Source organism: Pteropus vampyrus, unplaced genomic scaffold, assembly GCF_000151845.1.
Source record: "Pteropus vampyrus isolate Shadow unplaced genomic scaffold, Pvam_2.0 Scaffold149, whole genome shotgun sequence".
In the NCBI taxonomy this organism is placed as follows: Eukaryota; Metazoa; Chordata; class Mammalia; order Chiroptera; family Pteropodidae; genus Pteropus; species Pteropus vampyrus.
Genome location: NW_011888930.1, coordinates 2258231 through 2284261, shown reverse-complemented (window position 1 = coordinate 2284261; position 26031 = coordinate 2258231). Strand labels below are relative to the sequence as shown.

The window sequence follows — 26031 nt, the reverse complement described above, 5'->3', positions numbered from 1 at the left end:
AGTGAAAAGTGAGAAAGGCGTGTATATTGAATACCATTGCAAATGGTCATAAAGCTGGAAAATTAAAAGAAATCACAGGGATATGGTTTCATAGTGTAGCGATTAGCACGTCTGCTTTACACGCAGAAGGTCCTAGGTTCATGCCCCAGTGGAGCCACGGTCCATGATCTATGGCCATGCCACCCTGAACAAGCTTGATGTCTGATCTTGGAAGCTAAGCAGGGCAGGCCTGGTTAGTACATGGATGGGAGACCACCTAAGAAGACCAGGTGCTGTAGTCATAAAGAATAATAATAATAATAAGAGATCACAGACCAAAGGGGAAGGAAATCAGAAGACAAGCTAGGTATCAGCAGTAGCTATTCCTTTGGTAAACTCCCTAAAGTTTGAGTTTCAATTATCCTGTTAAACAGTGAGGATCCATTCCTGGAATGAAGATCCTGGGATGCAAGCTTCTACAAAGACAAGACAAACACTTGGAAACCATATTTGAATGACATTAGTATCTATGAATTGAATAAATACTGTAATTCTAATATTTTATCTGTCTAAATCCAGGCAGCCAGACATCGGCATCTTACATATTCCTTTCGTATGGCCATTTGACGATGTTAATTCTTCTGACCTATGAGCACGGTATATGCTTCCATTTATTTATATCTTCTTCAATTCCTTTTTCAATGACATAATTTTCTGAAAACAGGTCTTTTACCTCCTTGGCTAATTTGATTCCCAGGTGGAAAGGAATAGCTACTGCTGATAGAGAGGGTGAGACTATTTGCCCCACATTTTGTATGCTATGCTGTTCCAGCCTTGGCATCTTAAGTCATGCTATGTCCGTATCTGGAATGTTCTCTTCTTTTTATCTATTCAAATTCTGTCTGTCCATCATGGTTCAGCTGAAGATGTCCTTCCTCCATGAAGATTTTCCTGACTTATCTTGTTGCTCTATATCATCAGTTCATTCAAAAAATATTCATTGAGTGTCAACTGTGTCAGATTCAATTCTTGGACCAGGATTATAGCAGTGAATAAAACTGCACCCCCTTTCTCATGGAGCTTACATTCTAGAAGGAGAAACTGATGAAGAAAATAATCTTTTTTAAGGTAGATAGATAGATGACAGATACATAGAGATATAAATCGATGGATAGACTGCCAGATGAATGGAAAGATAGATTAGATCCAGATATAGTTGACGAAGGCTATAAAGAAAGATAATAGAAGATAAATTAATAACAGGAGATAAATAAAATGATAGGAGAGTGATCAGCGTGTGTGGTGGTGGAGTGATATTTTAGCCAGGATGCTATTATTAGAGTCTGCTGCCATTGTAAGCTCCTTGAAGAGGAAGGTCCTGTTGTCTTACGTCTGTTATCCTCTCAGCCTGAGCACTGGGCTATACTTGGGTAATAGGCTTAACAGATATTTGTTTATTGACACAGTTTTTCACTTTTCATCCAGATATTTTGGCATCACAGAGACACAACTTTAGTTTCCAGTGAAATGTCAAATTGGTCGAAACAGGCTGGCTTAGAGATCTGTTTGGTTTCATATTTATATGCAGAGCAATATGTTCTAAATAAATCCAAAGGGATTCAATAACAATTTTTGGCAGCAGTTTCTCCTTCGTACTTCTATTTTTTTCTTTCTTGGTTTTCCCCGTTGTCCCTGCATTACTGGGAGATTTCCTAGTGCAATTAGTGGGGCTCCACCCAGTGACCTTTCACCCTTGCCTTGAACAGATGAACAAACTGAACCAGAAAGGAAGGGAGGGTCACAACAGAGGTTTGGAAGGGCACTCTTTGGGACTGGGAGGAGTGGACGTGTATGTGGATTCTATTCTCTCCTCCATTTCCGCCTCACCCCCTTCAGTTCTCATTAAACCTGTTGCAGAAGGGCAAGCAGTGGTAAAAAGAAAAACTGGAGTTTTCTCATGGGCTTGTTAGGGGCAGTGCCAGGAAGAAGGAAAACAGAGAGAAAAGAGAAGAGGGACAGGAAAAAATAAATCTCAGGGAGTCAAAAGTGAACCAGGCCAAAAAACGTTTCGCCAGGCTCTTGTCTCAAACATGGCATCGCCAGATAGAGTTTCTCAAACCCAGTGAACTTTCAAGTGGTATTAGGAAGAATTCCACTTGGAGTTTGGAAGAATTCATAGTATTCTTTGAAAGAGATTCTAAACATCACTAGTCTGCAAAGAAACAAAAACAACAATCTGATTTGCTGTACTGTTTGCATTTTTCTTCCTATTTATTAATAGTCTTACTTTATAAAAACAAAGGAAAACTGCACTAATTAGGCCTCTGTGAATATCAAGCTTTCTGCTCGTGCTATCTCATTTCAACCTCACCATGATCCCTGGGAGGCAGACATGATTACTTCCCTGTCACTGAGGAAGAAACACAAGTTGGAAGCAATTAGGAGCCTTTTCCAAAGCACACAGCAGCTAAATGTCAGAACAGGGATTTGAACCCAGGTCTCCGGGACCTCAGGCAGAGTCCATGAATTCCTTGTCTTTTAACAGACATCAAGTCATTCAGGTGAGAAATTACAAGCATAGTACTGGTGGCCAAAAATAATCACCATCCTCCCCATCAGACTGCCCCCCCCCACCTCCCAGATATAGAGGTCCTCAAATAGAATAACAGTCATGTTGTCTTTCTCCCTTGTCTAGCACCATACCGATCTTCTGCCTAATTTCTTTTCACTGCTCTGATTCCTCTTAGGCCAGGAGCAAGTAAGCTGGTTTTTATGGCCGTAATTATTTATAGTCATGTTTTATTTGATTTACCATGCAGAAATTTATCCTGAAGCTCTCCAACTCCCTTATATATATCCAATAACCCTACCATGGGATTGGAAGGTAATTTTTTTTTAATGAAATCAGGTAAGAATGGGAAGGGAAGGGAGAAAAGTTTCTCCTGAGTATATTTGAGAGGTAAAGATTAAAAGTAAAAAATAAAATTTGGTTTTGGTGCTTGGATGCTGAAATCCTACATTGGAGGTTGTTTTTCAGGAAATAAATTACGAAAGTACAGTGAAAATATAGTGGGAATGTGTCAACAACTACTGGCTTTTCTATGGTGGAAAGCCATTATAACCTGGGGCAAATCTTTGAGCTATAGTTTTCTTATCTGCAAGATAAAAGGATTTATTTAAATCATTCAGTGCTAGTATTTTATGATCTTTTAAACTTTCTCTTGTTTAAAATTAATTGCATGTTTTTCAAGCCTCTTTTTTTTAGACTCCAATAAATAATATTCTAAATACTATTTTAGAATATTTTATTTTTTATTTAAAAACTATCTGAATCTCAGACTAATTGTACAATGGGCCCTAACCTGTAGTTTGGGTTTCTAATTCACTTATGATTGCATGAATTTAATTCTCTTCACTGTACCATGGCTATTTGTGGAAAATGGACCCATTTAATTGTTATATGCATGAAGTTTGAAGGTTTAGGGCAGCAATATTTGTTCTCTTGCGTAGCAGATGTCAGTAACATAATGCAGTCCATCTATGTAAAACAAGCCTCTCTCAGGACCTTTTACCTAGTAAAATTGACAGAGCAACCTGTCAGGAGGTCCGCAGCCAGGAGCAGCAGACATACAGTAAGCAAGGAGCCAAATAGTATGTTTCTTTTGGTGAGTAAATGCAACAGCCTCAGCCAAAACCATTGGAACAGCTGTCATGCCGAGGTCACGGCACAAGGTTACAGGACATGGCATCCAGGAAGTACACAAACAGATAGGTAACACTTCAGCAATGGCTAAAGATCAGAAAGAAAAGATATTTTTTCAGTCGAGTGGATGACAGAGGCATCAGGAAGTGTTTATAACAATTTCCAATGTAATCTAGAAATGTTCTATGAAAGTCATTGAAACTTTGTAGTGAAACCACAGTAATTCTCTGGTCTCAGTTCTTAGTGGGGACTTTGGGTGTGCATGAGAAACAGACATATCTACCAAACTGAACTCAAGAAGAGCACAAATAATTCAGCAGATGGCTATGCATTTCCAAATGCTCAAGTATTACTGAGCATGGCACCCTTATACAGCATGTTCCTTGGTGTTTGAGATGTGTGCTTTATCCTTCCGGAGCCTATGCAGTCTGGTAAGGTCTGTTTTTCCTCTTTTGAATACAAGATTCACCAAAAAAAAAAAAAAAAAGTACACGTTTCTTTAAATTCTGTTTAAAATGTGTTTATCTTATGATTTTTATGATCTTTCCTTTTAGAGATTGACTCAAATAATTTCAATGTTAAAAACTTTATTTTCTTGGTTTGATTTTTTAAAAAAATGTATGAACATTTTTGCTGTCTTCTGACTGACCCCATAACTGGGCAGGTTACATAATAGTGTATCTTCTGGGACTTGAGGAACATTGTCACTTTTCTTATAATCAGTCTCAGACTGTCATATGACAGTCTTACTTAAAATGAATTAATTAAAAAATGTTTTTAGAGGGAATTTTGGTAAATTTGGGGTTGTGTCTTTTGGGAAATCTGCCAGTCATCAGCAAGGCAGGGATTACTGTTCTGGAATTGTGATCTTGCACAACAGTGATCTCAGGAAAGGTCTTCAGTGTTTGTAACTGCTCCAGAATCATTCTTTTAAGATGAAAAAGTAGCCAGAATAAAGAGGTACGTCTGAGAAAACCCCACAAGCTGGTGAAACCTGGGGAAAGAGAACAGGGAGATAATGGATCCATCTTCTGGGAAATCAGACGGCTCGCAGGTGGAAGGACCGGGAGGGAGTTGGGTCGGGGTGGACGATGAGACAGAATGCCAACCCCCTCACTGCTAACCTAAGATAAAGGAGAGGGGATGATACAAGTTGCTTTCTTATGGGAAGTGCAATTCCCTATGGGAACAAGTACAGGAGACGTGAATTTAAAAAATCACAGTGTTCAGGCTATGGCAAGACATAATCACAAGGGCACCTGGGCCCTGCCAGTCCTAGCTTCTTTGGACTAATTCCCACTCTACACAGCGGGAACCAGCGGAAGCATAGGAAGCTGCAGTGTGTCGGGGGCAAATCCGAGGAGCTATCCCCATGCCTCATTCTTGGAGCCTGCACCTGGCAGCCTTCCTTAGAGGTGGAGCCGGGAAGTAGCGGATATGGTGGAGGAGCGGACAGCAGAGGTGGCAAAGATAGTAGAAAAAAGAATAAAAAGAAAAAAGAATAAAAGTAGACAGAAATAAGAATATGGTGCTACAGTGGGTAACAGTGGATTCTCTGGGTAGCTGCAGGACAGGAGCCCAGAGGTGTCCCCACACCACCCGCTTGCCAGGAGAGGGGTGGCAGCTGAGGGACACCCAGAGAGGAGAATTTGGAGGGGCTGTCTTTCTAGTGATTCGGCTCTTTTGTTTCCACTTCCTGCTCTCTAACTACAGCCAGGCTTGGAGAAAAACTTTTATGAGTAAAACGGAATTTGAAAAGAGTGAATAAAGAATTAATGAAAATTGAGAATGAATAAAGAAATTAAACTGAATATTAGAGGTTTCTCTGTTCATATACTTACCTCATTAGATTCTGCCTTTGTATGATTCCCAGCTGGTTCTTTTAAGAAAACAAAAGATATATCTTCCTTTCATGCCGCTCCACAGTTCAAAAACACTTTCACGTGTTTTATATCATTTATTATAAAGAAAAAATATGAGATAAGTAAGGTTTGTTTGTTTGTTTTTTTTTCAGTTTAATAGACTAAGAAATTAAGCTCAGGATGGTTAAGTTACTATTCAAGATTAGTCTTAAAGTGAATCAGAATTCGACTCCAGTTTTTCTTTGTTATTATTTTTTAAATTTCTTTTTGGTTTGGATAGTTTATATAGTCATATGATTCAAAAGATAAAACTGTTTTTTGTTGTTGTTACAAACAATGTTTTAGTAAATAATTGAATATATGTCATTCATGTATATCCTTCTGTAGTATAATTCCCCAAAGCAAAATTCTGGGTCAAAAGATAAATGCATTTATAATTGTACTATTTTTCACCTGTAATGTATAAGATCATCAGTTTCTCCATAAACTTACTAACAAATTGGGATTGTCTAACTTTTGAATTTTTGCCAATATAATTGTTTAGACATTGCTTGATGTAGTTAAATTTGTATTTTTCTTATATGCTGTGAATTCAATTATTTTTTTCTCTGTGATTTGTCTTTTGGTTTTGTTCATTGTTTCTTTTTAATTTGATATTGAGATATTTTATATTTTTTGGTAGCCAAAATGATCAAATGTTTACATTTATAAAATGGATTCCAGATTTTAAGTTAGAAAAGCTTTCTTGACCTAAGGATATGTTTTCTTTTAATAATTTATTTTTTTAATGTAAAACTTAAATCGTCATGGAATTTATCTTGGTGCACAGTGTGAAGTGTGAAGCAAACTTTATCTTTTACCAGATGGACACCCAATTGTTTTAACACCATTTATTTAAACCACTCCCTGCCCCCTTTCCCCCACCAAAAAATATTCCTTTGCCCACTGATTTGAGATGTCACTCTGGTCATATAGTAAATTTGTCTAGGTATTTGGAAATTTTTTTTAAATCAGATTTTCTAAAATGCCAAGTTTGATTATGTTTCCCTTTCATCATGCTTCTCCAGGTAAAATAATCTTTGACTTACTCATCAATAGCTTTTTATGCTACATTTGATTGAAAGGATTGAAAAGTAGATGTGATTGTCTTCATATAAAGGAAATAATTTTAGAGAAAGCCATGTATAAGTCCAGAAGAAAAATAATTCTCTAGATATTATTGCTAGAAAATTCCCAAACAACAGGTTTTTCTTTCATTTCTAAAGATGTTGCCAAGTCATTTTGTACCACTCTGGAGGTCTTCTCCTACAAATGGTCAAAGCAGGAAAAACCCACAATACTTAAAGGGAAATAAAGTGAAACGAAGAACATACATACTTCTTTAAACATAAATCTCCTGCTGCAAGTCACTGCCCCCTTTTAACAGGAAATGTCAAGGTTTTTGCCATAAAAAAGAAAAGTAACTCACTTCAAAAATCTTATCAAGCTAAGTAAAAGGGTTATATTGCAGTCATATGTCTACATTAGACTTATTTTCTGGCACCAGTATTTCTTCGAGTACAATATGACTGCCTATTTTCCCTATGCCGTACTTTACATCCCCATGACTATTTTGCAACTGCCAATTTGTACTTCTTAATCCCTTCACTTTTTTCGCCCAGCTCCCTAAACCCCCTTCTATCTGGCAACCATTGAAATGTTCTCTGTATCTATGAGTTTGTTTCTTTTTTGTTCATTTATTTTGTTTTTTAGATTCTACATATAAGTGAAATCATATGGCATTTGTCTTTCTCTGTCTGACTTAGTTCACTTAGCATAATACTCTCTGGTTCCATCCATGTTGTCACAAATGGTAAAGATTTCATTCTTTTTAATGGCTGAATAATATTTCCATTGTATATATGTACCACCTTTTTTTTTTTTTACTCATTTGTCTTTAAGATTGGAACATTTAATCCATTTTTGTGAAAGCAATTATTAATAGATATGTAGTTATTGCCATTTAATTAATGGCTTTCCAATTGCTTTTATAGTTCTCTGTTCCTCTGTTCTTTTGCTCTCTTCTCATTTGTTGATAATTTTCTGTAGTATCATATTTGGATTCCTTTCTGTTTCTTGTATCTGTTCTAGATTTTTGGTTGTGGTTACCATATGCTTCATATATACTAAGCTATGTTTACAGCAGTCTCATTTAAGTTGATGGTCACTTAAGTTCGAGCACATTCTAATCACTACCATTTTTATTCACCCTCTCCATGTTTATGTTTTGTCATTATTTTTTACTTCTTTTGTGTGTGTGTTTGTGTGCATCCCTTAATTTATTATTATAATTTCACATGATCTTTCCACTTTTGCCTTTTAACCTTTGTATTAGCTTTAGTGTTCACTAAACTGCTTTTATTATGTGTTTACCTTTGTTGGTAAGAATTTTTTTCTTTGAGATACTGTCTTATTCGTATTTTTAAGTTTTTACTTTTTCTTCTTAAAGAGGTTCCTTTAACATTTCTTGTAATACTGGTTTGGTGGTGATGCATTCCTTCGGCTTTTTCTTGTCTGGGAAGCTCTTTATCTCTCTTTCTATTCTAAACAATAGCCTTGCTGGGTATAGTCTCAGTGGTAGGTCTTTGCTTTCCATCACTTTGAATATTTTATGCCATTCCCTTCTGGAGTTTTATACTGTTCTTTCATTTGGGACATGTTTCTTTGTCTCCTCATATGGCTGCTTCCTTCTGTTTGTTTCTATGTATTAGGTAGAGCTGCTATGGTGCCCAGCCTTAGTAGAGTGGCCTTATGTAGTAGGTGTCATGTGGGGCCCAGTGGCGCAGACTCCCCGTTCTCCTGAGCTGGATGCTCCAAGGGTGTCCCTTGTATGGGTTGTGTGTGTCCTCCTGTTGTAGTTTAGCCTTGATTACTATTGGCATGTCAGTGGGTGGGATTGACCCTCAGCTCACCTGACTGCAAGGACTGGACATGACTACCGTGGACAATCCCCACAGACAGGGATTTTCTTTAGTAAGGTTCTGGTGCCTGCCACCCTTTGAGTGTGTCATTTGTGGCTAACTGGGTGCTGCTCTGGTGTAGTCAGAAGCCAGCCACCGGGTGTGTTGGTTTTGGGTCTTGGTAGGGGCTCTGGTATGGGCTAAGGTCAGACACTGCCTCTTAGGAGCTATAGAGTGATCTGTGGTTGGTAGCTGTCTGTGCGGGGCTTAGAGGTACCTGTGAGTGGTTATGCTGTGAACCAAGGCCAGCTGCCACTAGTGCCAGGCTTAGGGCTGCTTAGCATGAGGTACAGGTAGCATCGGGGCCAGCTGCTGCTTATTTGTGGTTTGTGGACCTTTGAGAGATTTTAGGAAGGTCCATAGCATAGGCCCAGGCTGGCCACTTGTATGGATTAGCCTCTTAAAGAGGTTCGGGCAAGGCATATGAATTGGGTGTGGCAGAGTCTCAAAATGTCATCAAGATGGACAAAGAGCAGTGTTAGCAAGTTTGATGGATTCTCAAACCTGGTGCTTGTCTGCGCCTGCAGGCTGTGTAGGAGAGGGCTCAACAAAGGAATGATGGCGCCTGCCTGCACTTTAGTCTGGAGAGAACTGCCCCTCAAGCCCTTTCCTTGAAGCCAGACAATTCAGTTCCTCCTCCTATGTCTCTGGGGCTGTTTGAACTATTCTTCCTTTACTGGAGCTTAGAGCAAGTGTTTGTAAGAAAGTAAGCCTGTGTTCAGGCCCTTTAAGAGGATGCCTGGGTCTGCAACAGCTCTTTGTCTCATCTGGATTGAATCCCTGTTGATTTTCATAGCCAGCTGTTGTGATGACCGTTCTTCCCATCATACCTGGTGCTTTGGGCTGGGGAGCACGGTGTTTGACTGGGACTCCTCACCCCTAAGTGGGGACATCTGCAGCTGAGATCCTTCCCATTTTTAACCACCACATGTGGGTGTGGGACCAGCCCATTTATCATTTTTGCCCCACTTACCAGTCTTGATATGGCTTCTTTTTTATGTCCTTAGTTATGGGAGTTCTGTTCAGCTGGTCTTCAGGCGGCTCTGAAGGGTGATCATTCTATAATTCAGTTGTAATATTGATGTGGTCATGGAAGGAAAAGGGAACAGTGTTTATCTACTCTGCCATCTTGACCAGAAGCCCAGTCCTCATATTACTTGATATAAAAGCTACATTTGTCATAGTCGATCACCCTCCTCCTTGCAACATAGTTTCCAGGACATTGTTCTGTTTTTTTGTTGTTTTTGTTTTGTTTTCTATCTCACTTACTACTTCTCTCTAGGTTCCTTTGCTTAATCCTTTTCATATTCCTAATCTTAACACTCAGAATCCAATTCCTAGATCTTTTTTCTTCTCTGTGTATCCTTACTCCCTTCATGATTGGCTCTACTGTCATGGCTTCCAATACCATCTAAACACTCCCTGATGCTATCCAGAATTATATCTCCATTTTTGACTATTTCCCTAACTCTAGAGTTATATATCCAACTGCTTCCTAGCTGCCTCTTCAATAAGTATCTCAAATTTTACATGTCTGAAACTAAGCTCCTATACTCTTTTTTTTCTCTATCTGTTCACAGTCATCTCCATCTCAGTTAACAAAATTCAACTTTCTATTACCTTAGTTCAAAACCTTGAGATATCTCTCCCACCTGATGGACAAGCTGTCAGGAAATAGTTTTGGTCTCACCTTCAAAATATTTACCTGATCACTTCTCATCTCCACAGCCACTGCCTTCATTGAAGCCACCATCAGCTGGGTCATTGAAAGAGCTTCTTCACTTGACTCTAGGTTTTTGTCCTTGCTCATCTACAAAGCAACTGTCTTTTTAAGCTACAAGACAGAACATATTCCTCTGTTCAAAAATTTGTAATCACTTTCCATCTCAGCCTAAAAACCAACAGTTACACTGGCCACCAAGGCTCTTCATAATCTTTACCTCTACCCTTCTCACACAGTGAAGATGAGGATATGGCTGGCTAAAGTCCTCCATATAAATACCTTGAAAGTGTTGGGTTTTTTTTTTTTTTCATTTATTTTAGAGAATTTTCTTTTGCATATTAGTCAAGATGATCAGATCTTAAAGTCAGATGTGGCTTGTTTAAAATGCCACTTCATTATATAATCTTGATAAGTGCCTTACTTTCAGTTTCTTCATTTCTGAAATAGGTATGATATTATTGTTTTAAGGGTTTGATTTGATAATGTATGTAAAGTGATCAACATACAATAAATATACTATAATTGTTAACTTTTCTTGATAGCTGTCATTTTCAACTGTTACAATTTCCTTTGGTATAATTGAGTATCAAGTTCTGTGTTTCTTTTTGGTTTAACAAATACAGAAATATATGCTAAAATCAGGAAGATAATTTGAGAATCTAAATGACTACGTGCTTTCAAAGGACTGACTGAGTCTTTCTGTATATGTAATGATTAAAAGCTTCAACTCTGGGATCAGAACTCTCTGGGCTTGCGTCCTGCCTGAAACTTCTCTAAGTTTGTTTTTTCTCTGTAAGATAATGGCAATAAAAGTTCCTACATATCGGGTTATTGTGATTGTAACGGGACAAATAATGCAGGTACGGCTATTAGCACAGTCCTGAATATATCACAAGTACTCAATAAACGTTAGCTATTATTAAACTGAGAGTAATTGATTCCTAACTTTTCCTTTAAATATTAACTCTCCTTCCTCCCTTTTTTGAACTGATGTGTTTTTATGGCTATTTGAGGGATGTCAGGAAGGAATGTAAATTCTCCAAGGGGAATGCAACTCTTGAGAAGAAATTTGTTTACTATTTCCCTAACATTCTTCCAAATGCTGGACTAAAAAGGAGTGAAGATTTACTCTTCAGAAACTAAATAACTTCACTATTCTTTCCATTGCCAGATTTGAGAGAAGAGCTGTTGAAATTCCTGGTCAATTATTAGTTTCAATTTCAGACCTTCAGTTGGGCATTTCTGTCAGTGGACAGCATTACGGGAAGGGCTGCTGCCACCCCCCACCCTGCTTTTCCTAGCTGGGATGTAGGGAATTCCTTCAGGTGCTCACTGGCAGCAGCAGCCTCTATTTCAAATTTTTTTTTTTTTTTTTGTATTTCTGATTCGACTACAGAGTGGAAACAATCCCTAAACACTCTGGACATGATGTAAACTGATCTTGAGGGACTGAAGCTCCAACAGTCCTTTCCACAGATATGTTGACAGGAAGTATTGTTTCATTCATTTTGCAAGATGGATGACTCTGCTGTTGATAGCATTAAGTCATTTTCCCAAAGTGTGGTACACATTGCACTGGGAACATGAAATATTTGGTGGGTGGTATGTGGAGAGATACTTATCTTACTATTCTGTATTTATTTTAATGTACATTAGGAAAAAGCACAAGTAATTGGTTTTCCAGATACTCTTGTGTAAGGTAAATCTGAAATATGTAGAAAGCTTAAAATTTGAGTTAAGGAAACTATTAGGTAAATGATAGTACAAGAGCCATGTACATAGTTTGGTAAATAGAGTGAAAGCGAATGTGACCCAAATTTGGGAAATATTTGCAAAATATGCAGGTATCTCTGGAGCTAAAAATGATTCATCTGTATATATCACAAATAGAAGGAACATTTAACTATAAAGAATTAAATAGCTATGACAATCTTTTTCATTTTTTTTTTTTTAGTCTTTTATGGTTGTGTTCTGTCCTAGCCTTTCTTCATTTGTCACAATTCTCCCCTTTAAAGATTCTTGCTAATTATAAGACAAAGAGAAAGAGGAAAGAATCAAGATAAATATTTGCTGAAAAAAATTGTAAACTTTTCAGACTTGATGGGTATTTCATTTAAGGTTATCGTTAAAAGAACTGGCCTTTGCCTGTCAATTTATGAACTAAGCCTGGTTAAGCCATTATATTTTTATGTTTTATATACCAGTAAAATTTATTTTCTGATTTATTTGCCAAATTGCTAATCTGGTTAGAGCCTTAGGGGAAACAAAATTAGTTTTGGAGAAAAAATAGATAAAATAAGGCTTCCTTTGCTTATGTACAATTTATGTCAAGCTGTATATTTCTTATAAGATTAATAGTAGAGTGCTTCAATTCTTTTTCATTTTATCAGAAGCAAACACTTGCTACCCTATCTCCCCATACCAGGAAACAGAATGAGTGGTATATGCCACAAGTCTGGTCAAAAAAGTAGCTCTTGAAATAAGGTCATCTAGTTGAATTGGCTGGAAATGAGTCAGATAACAAGTCATGGTAACAAGCCGTAAATGGCATCCATGTTGCTCCCATGGTTTCCAGGGAATAAAATTCTTATCACGCTACCAAACATGATTAGTTTATATGTCTGTCTGCCCTACTAAACGTCTCTATGGAGTAGTATATTCTTACTAAATTGTTTCCTATTTGTTTTATTCATTTAATATATTATTCATTGAGCACCTATTATGAGTCAGACACTCCCTGTTCTCGGTGCTGGGGATGTAGCAATGAGGAAGAACATTGAAGTCCCTGCCCTCAAAGAAACCAGAGCTGTTTATATGAACTATCATGGTGAACATGGTCACCCTCCATATTAAAATGTACTTCTTAAATATTGTGATTTTTAAGAGATTCAGAAGGGATTTTAAACAATTAAGAGGAAAAATTATAACGAATAGAGTTAGGTAAATATAGTCATAACATTTAACTATAAACGTAGGACCAGTTTTGTGTATAAGAAAGGGAACTCACATTTGGAAACAAGAACTGATATTTAAAGCACCTGATGTGCTCTAGACATTGTGCTTAGTACTTCCTATACATTATCTTATTTAATCTTCACATCTCTCTTTTAGAAGTGGCACTGTATCTTCATCCTCATTTTATGGATGAGAAACTGAGCTTAGAATAATTAAACGTTTTGTCTAGTGTAACCCAATCTTCTTTAATAGCATAAACAAGAAACAAAAACAAAAATAAAGCTATCTGTCTCCGAGCTTAACTTCTATGACACAGTTCATCCAATCTGGAGGAGGGAAAATAAGATTAGATTAACAGAGAGTATGAAAATAAGACTAAAAAAGAAAGTGATAGATTTTAGAAAAATTCGGGGACTTTATTTCCATATTGTCATCTTGAGTTTGCAATAGTTATGAGTGATCTTTTTTTCCCTCTCTGATAAGCACGAGTTGTCATAACTCTCTAATCACAAACACAAAAATCAGAAAAAGTCCTCTATCTTTGAATCACTGCCTTAATCAAGGACATTTATCAGCTTTGGCTACAATGATTAGCTACTGTCCAAGTGCCATCGGGTACATGATTCATCAAATAGTGATTCCAATCATTCCTTTCAAATACGTATTCTTTCTGAAGTTGAAAAAGTTGAGACAGAGAGACCTTTGCATTCTTCTCGAATCTGGAAATCAAGACTTCTGTAGGGAAAAAGAGAAGAAAGGAGGAGACCCTCAGTAAATGCAAAGTGGTTTATGTGCTTTTTCCCGCAATAAAATGCCATGTCACTGGATCTCTATTGGAACTCTTTCTCCATTCTGGTATAAGGAAGATGTTGGCATCTGTATTTCTACGTGGAACAGTCTCCAGCTGTTTGTTCTTTTTTGGCTTGGGTACTTGTGGAAGTTATCTATATTATATAATTAACAAGTAACCTCACATTGGAAGGTATTTCTGAGATGTTTCTTGACTGGTTGTATAATTATGGCAGTGTCTCTGGGTGGGTGGGAGTGTTAGATACCATACTACTGTGACTCCTGGGATTTGCTTTGGAATCTCTGAACTCTTGAGTTTCTTATGTGACTCTCTAGAATGTAGTCTTGGGATCTAGGCACTATCAGCATATGAAAATGTCCAAGGGAGGGTGATGCTTCTACATCTTCCAGTCTCATCATCAAGAATTGAAGTGAATGAGTCAGACAGTCAGCTGGACCACAAATATTTATCAGTTGCCTCCTATGTGCCAGGAAAAGGGATAGAGTGATCAGTAAGACAGAGCTGCGTCCTAAAGAGGCTCTAATCGAGTATGAAAGATTCACGTGAAATAAATGACTAGAATTGCATTCATGTTAACAGTCTATGTAACCCAGATGTTAGCTGTTTCCATGTTTGGAGCAAGGACCAACAATTCTTCTCATTCACCCTCAAGAAGTCATTTGTCTCAAAGCATCTATTTTACTGAAAAAATAAATAAATACATACATACATACATACATACATACATACATACATACATACATACATAAATAAGAGGGATTTTATCTCACAGGAAACACAATTTCACGCCAAACCTCCATACTTGATATATTTCCCCAAGTTTCTTATAGCCACACAGGCACACATTTCCCGTCTCTTTTGACTCTTCTCTAAACCTTTCTAGCTTCAGTCCTCCATGTCCGGATCATCCCCTACTCCTTTATTAGGTAGAACAAGTTAATTCTGTCTCAGCTCTTTCCAACTTGCAAAGCTACAATAAAAAAAAACTGACTTAGCAAGCGAGACATCCCCCAATCACTGGGAATTTCTCTCATCGAAAGGCAGGAGAATGTTTACAAAATGATTTTTATTTTCCTCAATTATTTATATGTCTCTATACACCATAGTATCTTGCTCACTCACACCCACTGCATTGTCTCCAGCTCTTTGGTAAAGTCTTCCCACTGGGTTTGGGAGTTCTCAACAAATATTTTACCTGTACTCATAAATTGCCAACAGTCACCAGGTGATAGCCTCTATCTTCCTGTTTTTCTCTGTTAGCCCTCTGTGGTATTTCCATTTGTTGCAGATACCTTTGCTGCCTACATGGTTGAATGAAGGAGTCTTGGCTCTGTCTCCAGGGATTACAGCCAAGTGCCCTTCTTTTTACACATAGCTGCCATGACCATAGCCCTACTGATGGTCCCTAAAAGTGCCAGAGAGGGCTATAGAATATGGTGCCCTACGAATATATTTATAGAATATGTGCTAAACGACATTATGTTCAGTATGCAAGGAAGGAGAATGCTTTCCCACCCCTTTTGCCCTTGTAGGGTGTCATATGAATACCAGGGGAGTACCTGATTTACTTTTGAGAAATAAATTCTATTTTTTTTTATATTGTCTAATTTTATTTTAGAACATGGGCGATAACCAAGATCTATAACAGGTGATACACTAGAAGACTAAACATTCAGAATGGGACCAAAGTATAACTATACAGTCATTGGATATTGGTTAGCAGATGGGACAACCATACTGGTATATCCTAGCTCACTATTAGCTCATTTTAGAAGGTTATAACATGAATCCATGAAGGCTGTGGGGAGGAGGAGAAGGAGGAGAGCAGTCTTAGTTGTAGAAGTCATGTTTTTCCTGTTCCCTGAATTTCAGAATTATTTTCTTTCTGTTTCTTAATACTGAGGTATGTTGGAGGCACTAGAGCTCAGTGGGTTACGATTGTGAGTCCCAGAGTTAAATGGATTGAGGATCAAATTCTTACTCTGCCACTTCACTTAAGATATTAGGCAACTAACTTGTGTGTGCTGCAATTTTCTTATCTGCAAAGTGAGGTTAACAATACATAATTATGGGGGTGCTATAACTATTAAATGAGGAAATTATTTGTTAAGGGCTAAAAAAATGTTTTGCATTATTTTGTACCATGTTCTTTTATCTGACTCATTTTTTAGAATAAGTTTGGCTTCATCCCAATTCTAGGCAGACTCACCTCAATATTATAATGGTTGTGGCCAGTCATGCAGTCATCAGGTACTAAGTAGCTCATTCACTGATTCATTTATTCTTTCATTCTTTCAACCAAAGTGCATAGAGAGTGCTGGGAATCTATGATTAAAGAGGGGAGATCACTTTATGAACTCACAGATAAATGGGGAGACCAAAAAAGAAATAATTAGAAAGCAGTGTGAGAAATGCCATTACGGAGATATGAAGAGAAGGTTATTGAAATACATCAGAGAGAGCCACTTATTGAACCTGGAGAATGCTTCACAAAGGAAGTGACAGAGGCTGGGTTTTAGGATAGATTTGGGTCCATTAAGTTTCCACAAGAATGCTGTTCCCTATCTCACTAGAAATTTCTGAATGAACTTAACGTTTAGTAGGGTTATTATAAATATGCGATTAGAATCCTAAAGCACACACACTCTTATTCTGGAGCTCTGATAATGCAAATAAAATACAAACATACAAAGCTTTCAAGACCTAGCTCCCTAAGTATACAATTGAATAGAATTATGTAGTTCTTTAGAACATTTTTTTTAAACTGTTTTTGGAAGTAAGGTAGAGGAATTTTTTTAAAAAATATGGTACAGCCTCTATTTCATACTACTTTCTAAATTCTAAAGTCTACTAAACTAAACCATTTTTGAACAATCACCAACAATAATAACAGTATTGCTGTTGGTAGGTTCAAGTCCTTGAAAATATATGGTTTTTGGCATGTCATTAGAATCTTCAAATGCACCCAGTGTCTCCTCAGCTGAACTCCCAAACACATGGGTTCATTCTGCACATCCCTGTGTTTTCCAGTTGCTTAAGATTAATCTTAAGACTTTCTTTTCCAGATTGACATTAGTATTTACAGTGCGATGGGTATTTTTTTATTTGTTTGTGTTTTTGTTTATCTGGAAAAAAATAAACAAATTTCTATCTCTTTCTCTCACTCTCTCTATGTCCCTTCCCCCGCTTTTTACCAGTATTTCAGGCCTCCCTTTCTTAGTTGTCTACTTTCCCCTCAGGAATTTTGCATTCCTTCTTTTCATGTGTTCAGATTGGAAAAGTTTACATGAGTGAGCATACGTAGGCACACACCCACGAACAGATTTTTAACAATCTTGGCTGTTAAAAAATGCAAGAGCACTTTAATAGAACCCTCAATGCTCACCCGTGTGTCTTCTGCCAATTTTTGGCTGTATTTAGTTCTTAACGAAGCACTCATAGGTGTTGGTTTTGGACTTTCTCCTTTCTGAGGATAATTGTCAAAGCAAGCAATGTTGGAAAATGCTCTTAGACAATCTGTGCTTGACCAGTCCACTTCATCCCTTGCTGGTCCTTAAAAACTAGGTCATATGGGTTACCTGTCACTTTTTGTTTGTTTGTTTATTCTTTTGGGTACGGAGAAAGGATTAAATCACATTTGTAGCATAAATTGGCTTTTAATCAGTTCTTTTTCTTCCAAGTACCATTCGTTAACCTTCTTTAGGACTGTGAATCAGTGCAGCTGGAGCGTTTGGGAGATCTGACTGGCTTGCAGGTCACAAGCATAGACTTGGAAGCAGCCGGCCAGAGTTCACACACTGGCACCACCACTTACCAGCTATGTGAGTTGTTTCCAGTTAGCCTTTCTGTGACTGTTTTCCCATCGATAAAATGGGGTTAAACATAATATCATGTCTTAAGTTTGTTGCATCATTAAATGAGATCGTGTATAAGGAGTACTCAGCACAGACCTAGAGAATAGTAAGCTCTTAATAAATGTCATTATTATTACAAGAGAGTGACATATCAGCCAACAGGGAGACATGCAATGTTAGGAGGAGACTGCAAAGATGGTTCAAAGGTTTTTTTTGCTATGTTTGGTATTACTTGCTTCCATATCTGTCAGATCAGAAATTTATTTTTTGGTGTGGAAAGGATTGATAAACCACAGCACAATTTATTTCCCCCAAGTAAATCATGTTCTTTCTGGAGCTTGTTTTGCCCTCTCCTCTAACTTCTCTCTACATGCCAATCTCTAACCTCCACTGCCCTTCGCCCACCGCCCTGCCCTCCCCCGCAACCCCCTCCTCACCCCATTCCAGGACATAAGAGCCAGCATCTGTGGCTTCTGTTTTCACACCATGAGTGCAGTTGAGAAGCTCCAGTCCCTGAAATCCCTCCCAGTTCTTGATGAAAGCCCCTGCTCATAATTCATGTTTTCTGCACACACTTAGTAAAGATCTCAGTGCTATAAACTTAATTCTATAATTATCACCTGTTTTTTGTGTTTTTCTGATCCTTTTGTTCAGATGTTTATGCCCTAGATTTGGGAATTCACCTTGTGATAATTTTTTGTTTCTTAATAGAATCGCAGAGATTTCTGTCATAGGGCCTTTTTCCTGGCCCATTGGTACACCTGATTATATGCGTTTTTCTCAGATAGTTTTTCTATGTGGCCACAGGAGAATTTATATGGAACTTTTATGCCACGAGTAAAGACAGCCATAGCAACACCAAAGAGGTCCTTGTGAAATGTATGATTAGGATATACCACAGGAATTAATAATTCTCAGGCCACTGTTTTAAATTGTAACCACACTGTTTTTGTAAGGAAGTTGCTCAATTTCTATACACAGAATACACAGGGCTGCATTTTAAATAAACCAGTTTCATTTAAAATCCATATCTTAGAAGGTACTCAGATTATTCTACTTAATATGCACATGCTATATTCCTTTGAGTGACAAGTTACGAAGTATTTTTGCTAATTTGACACTCCCTGATAATTTTCTCTACCTCCTAAACGTCTGAATGAATACAATGAAAGAAAACCATCTCTAAAACTGGTTTTTAATATCTTTCTCTCCAGAGTCAAGGATAAATTTTTTTAATTAGTAATTATACAGTTTTATCATTCACTATCAAAAATAATTTCACTGGACACTATTTTCTTCTTAGAGTTCCTCAATTAAATAGTAACTTTAAAAACACACTGCTAGTTTGCTAGATTTTAGTAGGTCAGCATGTACACTAAAAGTGTATTAAGGTGGACTGCCGTATTTATTGATTTGTCATGAATCTTCTAAAGACTCCAGACAATTGTCTGCGTAAGGGTCGGGAGGGCCATACATGATCGAGGTCATGCGCATCTAGCCAATTTGTAAGACGATCCTGCTGCTCTAAGCCATCAGCAATCCTTAGCATAGGGGCACCCTCATTCCTGTCAAGTCATCTTGTGAAAGGCTGCCTGCTTCCAGCTTGGCTTGGATGTGCAACCTTAATAAAACTCACTGAGGTCTGGGAGAAAATAGCAGATCTGCAGCAGATAGGGCAGAGGAAAGGGTCTAGAATATGTACACGCAGCTGACTCAGGCAGGCTCCACGCTGAACGGTTACACAGAGAGGAAACAATAAATCTCGGCTACTATGCAATAAATATCTCAAGTTTTAACTAAGGAAACTATCATTACAGTGAAATAAAAAATAACATTTTAGAGCAAAGCTAACAAATGGCTAGTTTTCTGTGATTCTTCTTCAAAAGCTTTCTTTGAACGGGAAAAAGTCAAAGAAACAAGCAGTTTTACCTGAAATAAGAACTAGTTTAAAGGTCAGAAGAAAGGAACAAGTTTTGCTGAGAGACACGGAAAGAGAGTGCTGGCAGTACAATGACAGTTTTCTTTTCCTTAGCTTTCCTCGCTGCCATTCTGACTCACGTAGGGTGCAGCAACCAGCGCCGAAGTCCAGAAAACGGTGGGAGAAGATATAACCGGATTCAGTATGGGCAATGTGCCTACACTTTCATTCTTCCAGAACACGACGGGAACTGTCGTGAGAGTACGACAGACCAGTACAACACAAACGCTCTGCAGAGAGATGCTCCACACGTGGAACCGGATTTCTCTTCCCAGAAACTTCAACATCTGGAGCATGTGCTGGAAAATTATACTCAGTGGCTGCAAAAAGTAAGTGATTGCTTTCGGTTTCTAATTGCATGGTGCCTTTTCCGTTTCTGCACTGTAGCTAACTTAGAGATCCTTAGGGGAGCATTTGTGTGTTTACCTTTTGCTCCAGGGGGGCAGTGTTTGCAAATGCAAGAGGGCTCTCTCCCTGTGACCATTGGCGAGCCAAGGTTTTTAGATTTGTGCTAGCTTATGAAAGTATGGTGGCATCCTATTTGTGTGCCAAGCAATGGCACATTTTATGACAGTTCTGGTTTTTTTCTTATTTAAAATTTAGCTTGAGTTTCCTGACTGTCCAAACCCAACTTAAAAAAAAAAAAAAGCATATATGTCTTGAGCAAATTGAGAGACAAAAAAAAAAGGAAATAATAATGTCAATATGAATTTAAGATCCAGTAGATTTTACACTGGGAAATTTTTGGCAGCCAGAATGAGAAATCATCACCAAATACTTATTTTTCAATCTCTAGTAAAGTTAGCATGAAATAAAAGTAAATGTAAAGTGTGATATTTGGTTGGAGAAGTTGTGTAAATTTGTGAAGGAAGCAAAATTTTAGCAAGTAGCAGAAGAGTAGAGGACTGATTTCTGTCATATTTTCTTCTGTCCTTGAGAAAACCAAGAAGATACATTTTAATGTGAACTCATCAGGAAGAGGTTGTTTGCCCACTATGAAAGGAGAAAATGAGCCATTGGTGGCCGTCCCCAAAGATGTGCACCTGCAGATTCTGCCTGCACACAACGCGTAGTCTTGGCTCTGTGCCTCTCCTGTCTCTTTTCTCAGGACGTTGTAGTTACAGACAGTGCCATGAAGGAGTCTACATATCCAGATGAATGTTGATATTGGATATGCATTTAGTCCCAATTTATAGAAATCAAATTGAACATTTTATTCAGTTATTTCTCTATAAACCATTTAATAGTTTTTGTTGAAAATATGCCTACAAAGATATGAAATGTTTCCTGCAGTTCATTCTATCTGTTCTCTGTTTAATTTTGTAATAGGTAAGCAGCAGATAACAAGCGTATTTAATTATTGTCACTAGAAAGGATGCAGATGTCCTTATTTGTGAAAAGCCTCTCCCCACCCCCCACCCCCTGGGGATCTTTTTGGAAAAATTCACTTGGTGCCTATAGATAGGAATGCAACCCGTCCAGTATTCCTTAAGTTAGTTGGTTAACAGAGCAAACCTTTTAAGAAGATAAAAGATAGGGAAAGGACAAATTCTGTGTTTTGTTCCTGTGTGGTCAGACTCAGAGGACTGCCAGCTGAATCATGCCGAGTAATAGTTATTCTGCTTTTGTCCGCTAGGGACTGAACTAAGATCACTGTTATTTTATTTGACAAGTTAACTGAAACTCAGTAGTTTTATAGTTTCCAAATCTGGAATTGTAGTTAATCTTTCTATTGTGTACTACAGTAAAAAAAAAAAAAAAAAAATCAATAGATACGTAGAAGAATAGAAAGCAAACAGAATTCTGCAGTCTTTTGATAATTGTAGCTTAAATTTCAGACGTGAATTACAGTAGCTATTTTTAATAAAATATCTTTTTTTTCCTTTGGCAAAATTTGTTTCCATAGTAAGCAAATGAATTTGGTTGAATTTCTTATTACTATTCTCAATATACTGTTCATATAGTTTTTAATGAGACATCATTCATATTAAATTAGTCTGGATTCTTTGAGAGGGTAGAGAAGTAAATTTAGTCCCAAATTATCTTGAATGAGCTATTCTATCAAAAATGTAATTTTTTTGCATAGAATATATACTTAGAATGGAGATTCAAACACAGTAATGCATGTTTTCTGTTGCTGTGCAATTATTCATCAGTAATAGGGTAAATACATGATTCTACTGGGCTTAAATCATGCACATTTTATATGTTAATTTATTGTGTGAAATAAATTCGATTTTTGTTTACGTTATTCTTGGTCAATGATTATGGTATAGTCTTCAGATTATAGCCAAGCATAAGTATTACATTGACCCTTGCTAGCATGAATCAAGCTGAATATATGCTGAAAATGTCCCTGTTGGTTTGAGTCAGAGCAGTTTGGCTTGACTATTGTCTGTTTAAATTTGCATATCTTTTGTCATTGTTAATGAAATTGGTCTGAGGATTAAGAAACCAAATAATTGCATTCAGCAGAGAACTTGCTAAAGACTCTCATAAGTTTCCCTAATTAGAGGCTTTCTTCACTTCAAGTTCTAAATTTCATGTAATGTATTTATTTTGATAATTCAAATGGAAATCTTTTTACTGTAACCATTTGATGTTCTTAATACTGGAATCTGTACTACTTCTATTTTGAGTCCAAGCAGTTGTGTCAGGATAAGAAGCAATGTACCACAGAAACTGAGGCTATCAGTGTAAGTGCAATTAATTCATCCATTTACTCAACAAAATAATTAATCAAAGCATGGTCATTATTATGCAGCTCATGGAATCACCATCAGGAAAGCTTCTGATGATGAATGTGTGTTGTTAATGCTAGATGCAGCTAGATGATAATTTATGTTAATCTAGTACCTTTCTTGAAATTTGATAGACTGAATTCTTTTAAATATTCTTCACGAGACACTGGCTGTCACTAAAAGTCACCTTATGATACGCTCTCAAATCTCATTTCTCAACTTTTCTGGTCTTGCAACTGAACAAGATGACAAGCAAGGTATGCAAGGGGGCAAAGGATATATTGGTCACCGTAGGTGCTGGAACTGTTATGACACTGGTCTTTCGATGTGATGGATTTAATTCAAGGACATCAACTTTCTGTGGTAACAGCAACACCAATATGAGGTAGGTTGATAGCTTTATTCTCACTTGTCAGATGGGGAAGAATATAAGTAATATGCTCAAAAATCACAATTTTATTGAGTGAAACACCTGGGCTGTTTGCCTAGGTTTGACTCTTTTCTATCATATAGCTCTTTCCAGAATTATTAGCAAACCATATCAAATACCTGAGAGTGATCAGATCTTGGGAGAGTAACAAGTACAAATGGCCTTTGTGTCTTTGCCACCTCCTTGTGATTCTTTTCAACCTTTCTATGACAGAGAAATGTCCAATGTTCAATGTCTACTCTGCATCTTTTGCTTTTTTTAACTATCATTTTCTCTTTTTTATATTCTAAAAGTTCACAAATATGTAAATTTAAAAATATACGTTCTAGAATTTGAGGGAATGCTTACAAAGTCTGTTTTGCCTTTGCCAGAGGATATCTTTTTTTTTTGGCTGAAAGTATAAAAAAATTGAGTCAAACATAGAGAATAAGTGTTTATCTACTATATTTCACACTACCTAAAATTGTTGAATTGATAATTATGATTGTAGAAAATGTAGTTATGGATTACTATCCAGAATATTTTAATAAATGAAAAGCTTTTACTGGAATATTTGACTAAATTTTTCTATTTGAAAGTATTTTTTGATTTAACAACATCCTACACTTATATATTGTATTCTTTGCTTCAGAGCATGCTATTACCTGAAACATTGATGATGATCTTTTTAAAACTACATATTAACCCATACTAGTATCCACTGGAATGTGACTTCCATGAGGCCAGTGACTTTGTGTGTTTGTCTACTGCCATATCTCCAGTTCTAGAGCAGTATGTGGTCCATAGTAGATAGACACTAAATGTTCGTTGAATGAACAAATGAATGCACTGCCTATGTGTTACAGTCTAAAGTTTTCTATGTACTGTTAACATTTTGTTTTGGACATACACCTATCTCTCTAAATAGATTGTAAGTTATCATTTGGGCAAGGACTATATCCTATTATCATTTTTGTTCTAATATTAAAGTGATAATTGGGTTTAGAGTAGTTGGTTAATAATTACTCAAATTGTATTTACCTGATGATCTAGGATCTCAAAAAGTTATATAGTCACTCTTTATTTTGTCCTCTTGCTTATTCTTCAAGAATCAGCTTTGTTGCCAGTTTCTCCAGGAAAGGTACCCATACTCCATACCCTTACCCCCGGCTGAGTTCTCCAGTTATCATAGTACAGTACACCGTAGGCATCATGTTAGCACTGCACTGCCATGCTGTGTGGTTGTTGTCATTTTTAGTAATTGATTTAAGGCTTATATTTTACTTAGACAATAATTTCTTGAGTGTAGTAAGTATATCTTTATTCATCTTTATATCTCCAAAGACGTTTGTTAAATGTCAGAACAATATCTCTGTTACCATCATAATCTAAAAAAAAAAAAAATTATGTGCTCGAGTGTGTGGTGCTAGGTATAAGATAATGCAAGTTAAGGGACCTTGTAACTGCTTTCAGACACTAAAGTTAATTGTTGACACTATGTTACATGAAGGTCAGCTTTGGGTGGAAAGAGAATTTTGTACTTCCAGACAAGTAGGCAACCATTTACTGCAAATAATAACGACATATATTTACACATAATATGTGCACATGTGAATCTAAGTAACTCAGACTGACTTCTCACCTGTGCAGCATTTTGGTGGCTGCTGACTGTGCAACACTGAGCCAGGAGGATGCTTTGTGTTTTCTTAGGGGAGACTTCCTGAATGAGCGGACAGTTGATAAGTATGTGTTGAAAAAAATGTCACCAAACTTGAAGAAAATATACGTGTATGATTTATGCGTAGAGATAGAAATAAAAGCAGTTGTCAAGAAAAGTTAGGAATAATTATTTTTAAAAATCTAATCGTAGAAATGGACCTAACTAACTTCATTTAAAGAAAACCCCTGATTTCAAGCCAAGTAGGAGCCCTTTTGCTAATATCCCTGAATTAACTTCTCGATGAATAGTTAGGTTTTATTGTTTGCTTGTTATCAGTTAGAATCGAACTATCCAAGAAGGCATAGAAACCTTTCCAGGCCCCAGAAGTTGGGCAATTGGAACTGTAACAGCTTTTTGGGTTTCTCTGTAAGAAGAAGTGAGCCTCTCCCCAAACTGTCTCCATTGGCAGACCTCCAATTTTAGTACCATGGCAAGTAAGTTTTTTTTCTATGGGCGATTGAAGCCCTTTCTTACCCCTGACCATGCCATTTCACATTGAGCCTTCTTTTAGTTGCACTTACCTCATCCGTAATTATGGGTTCAGTGTACTTTAAAGTGAATAAGAATGTGTCATTCTTTCCCTAAAATCCTCCTATAGTTTTTCATTATGTAAGAATAAAATCTACATTTCTTACCATGAGGCCCTATATGATCTACTCCCACATCTCTCTCTGGATTCATCATTTGCCACCTTTCCCTCATCCCAGACACTCCAACGGCATTAGCCTTCTTGGTTTTTCTTCAACAGACTAGCTCATTCCTGTTTTAGGGACCTTACACACTGATCATTTAGGTGGGGGAATTCTTTCCCTAGATCCTGGCATGGATGGCTCTTTCTCTTCATTCAGGTCTTTGCTCAGAAGTTGTCTTCGCAGAAAGTCTATGTAAGCACCATCACCTGCCCCCTTCCCCCACTCTGATAAGCGACTTTCTGTCATATCATACTGTATTATTTCTTCATAGCATTTACCAGCGTGTGACCTTGTATTGCTTATTGTTTGTCATATTATTTATTCTGTCTTCCTCTGCTAAGAATGTAAATGCCACAAGAGTTCCTCATCTACCTTGTTCCCTGCAGTATACCTTGCTCCTTGAAAAGTGTAGTATGGTAGGACCTCACTAAATATTTGCAGAATTTATTCTCCTAGACTCAACAATCTGTGAGGTAGAGACTGTGCCTGTCTTGTTCATGAGTTTTTATTATTTTATTTATTATTTTTGATAGTAGATCTACTTTTGGAACATAGTTGGAAAGAGTGCTTTTTTTAGTCAATAGAGAAATGAATGAATTCCATGG

At 37.2% G+C, this 26031-nt stretch overlaps 1 protein-coding gene and 1 long non-coding RNA gene across 10 annotated transcripts in view; one reads left to right on the top strand and one right to left on the bottom strand.

Moving 5' to 3' along the window:
• Positions 1-788: 788 nt before the first annotated feature.
• Positions 789-18271, bottom strand: LOC105298292. Of its 6 annotated transcripts, none has more exons than XR_002782551.1 (7): positions 17418-18271; positions 16242-16357; positions 10249-10377; positions 9517-9602; positions 6922-6960; positions 5524-5618; positions 4253-4676 (listed from the first exon to the last, which is right to left on the bottom strand). It is a non-coding gene; the product is annotated as an uncharacterized LOC105298292 (long non-coding RNA). The 6 variants fall into 6 exon arrangements; XR_002782552.1 differs by having other exon boundaries at positions 17847-18271; XR_002782555.1 differs by lacking the exon at positions 4253-4676 and adding an exon at positions 789-1067 and having other exon boundaries at positions 16242-18271.
• Positions 18272-19410: 1139 nt separating this feature from the next.
• The window catches only part of ANGPT1 (angiopoietin 1), a 249051-nt gene continuing 242430 nt past the window's right edge, over positions 19411-26031 (top strand). The window contains exon 1 of one of the 4 annotated variants that reach the window (XM_011369452.2): positions 19411-20193. In XM_011369452.2, the coding sequence (XP_011367754.1) occupies positions 19897-20193 (297 nt within the window). In that variant the 5' untranslated portion in view covers positions 19411-19896. Of the gene's footprint in view, positions 20198-26031 lie in introns of all 4 variants that reach the window. The other 3 variants (XM_023536147.1, XM_011369453.2, XM_011369454.2) reach the window with 3 other exon arrangements.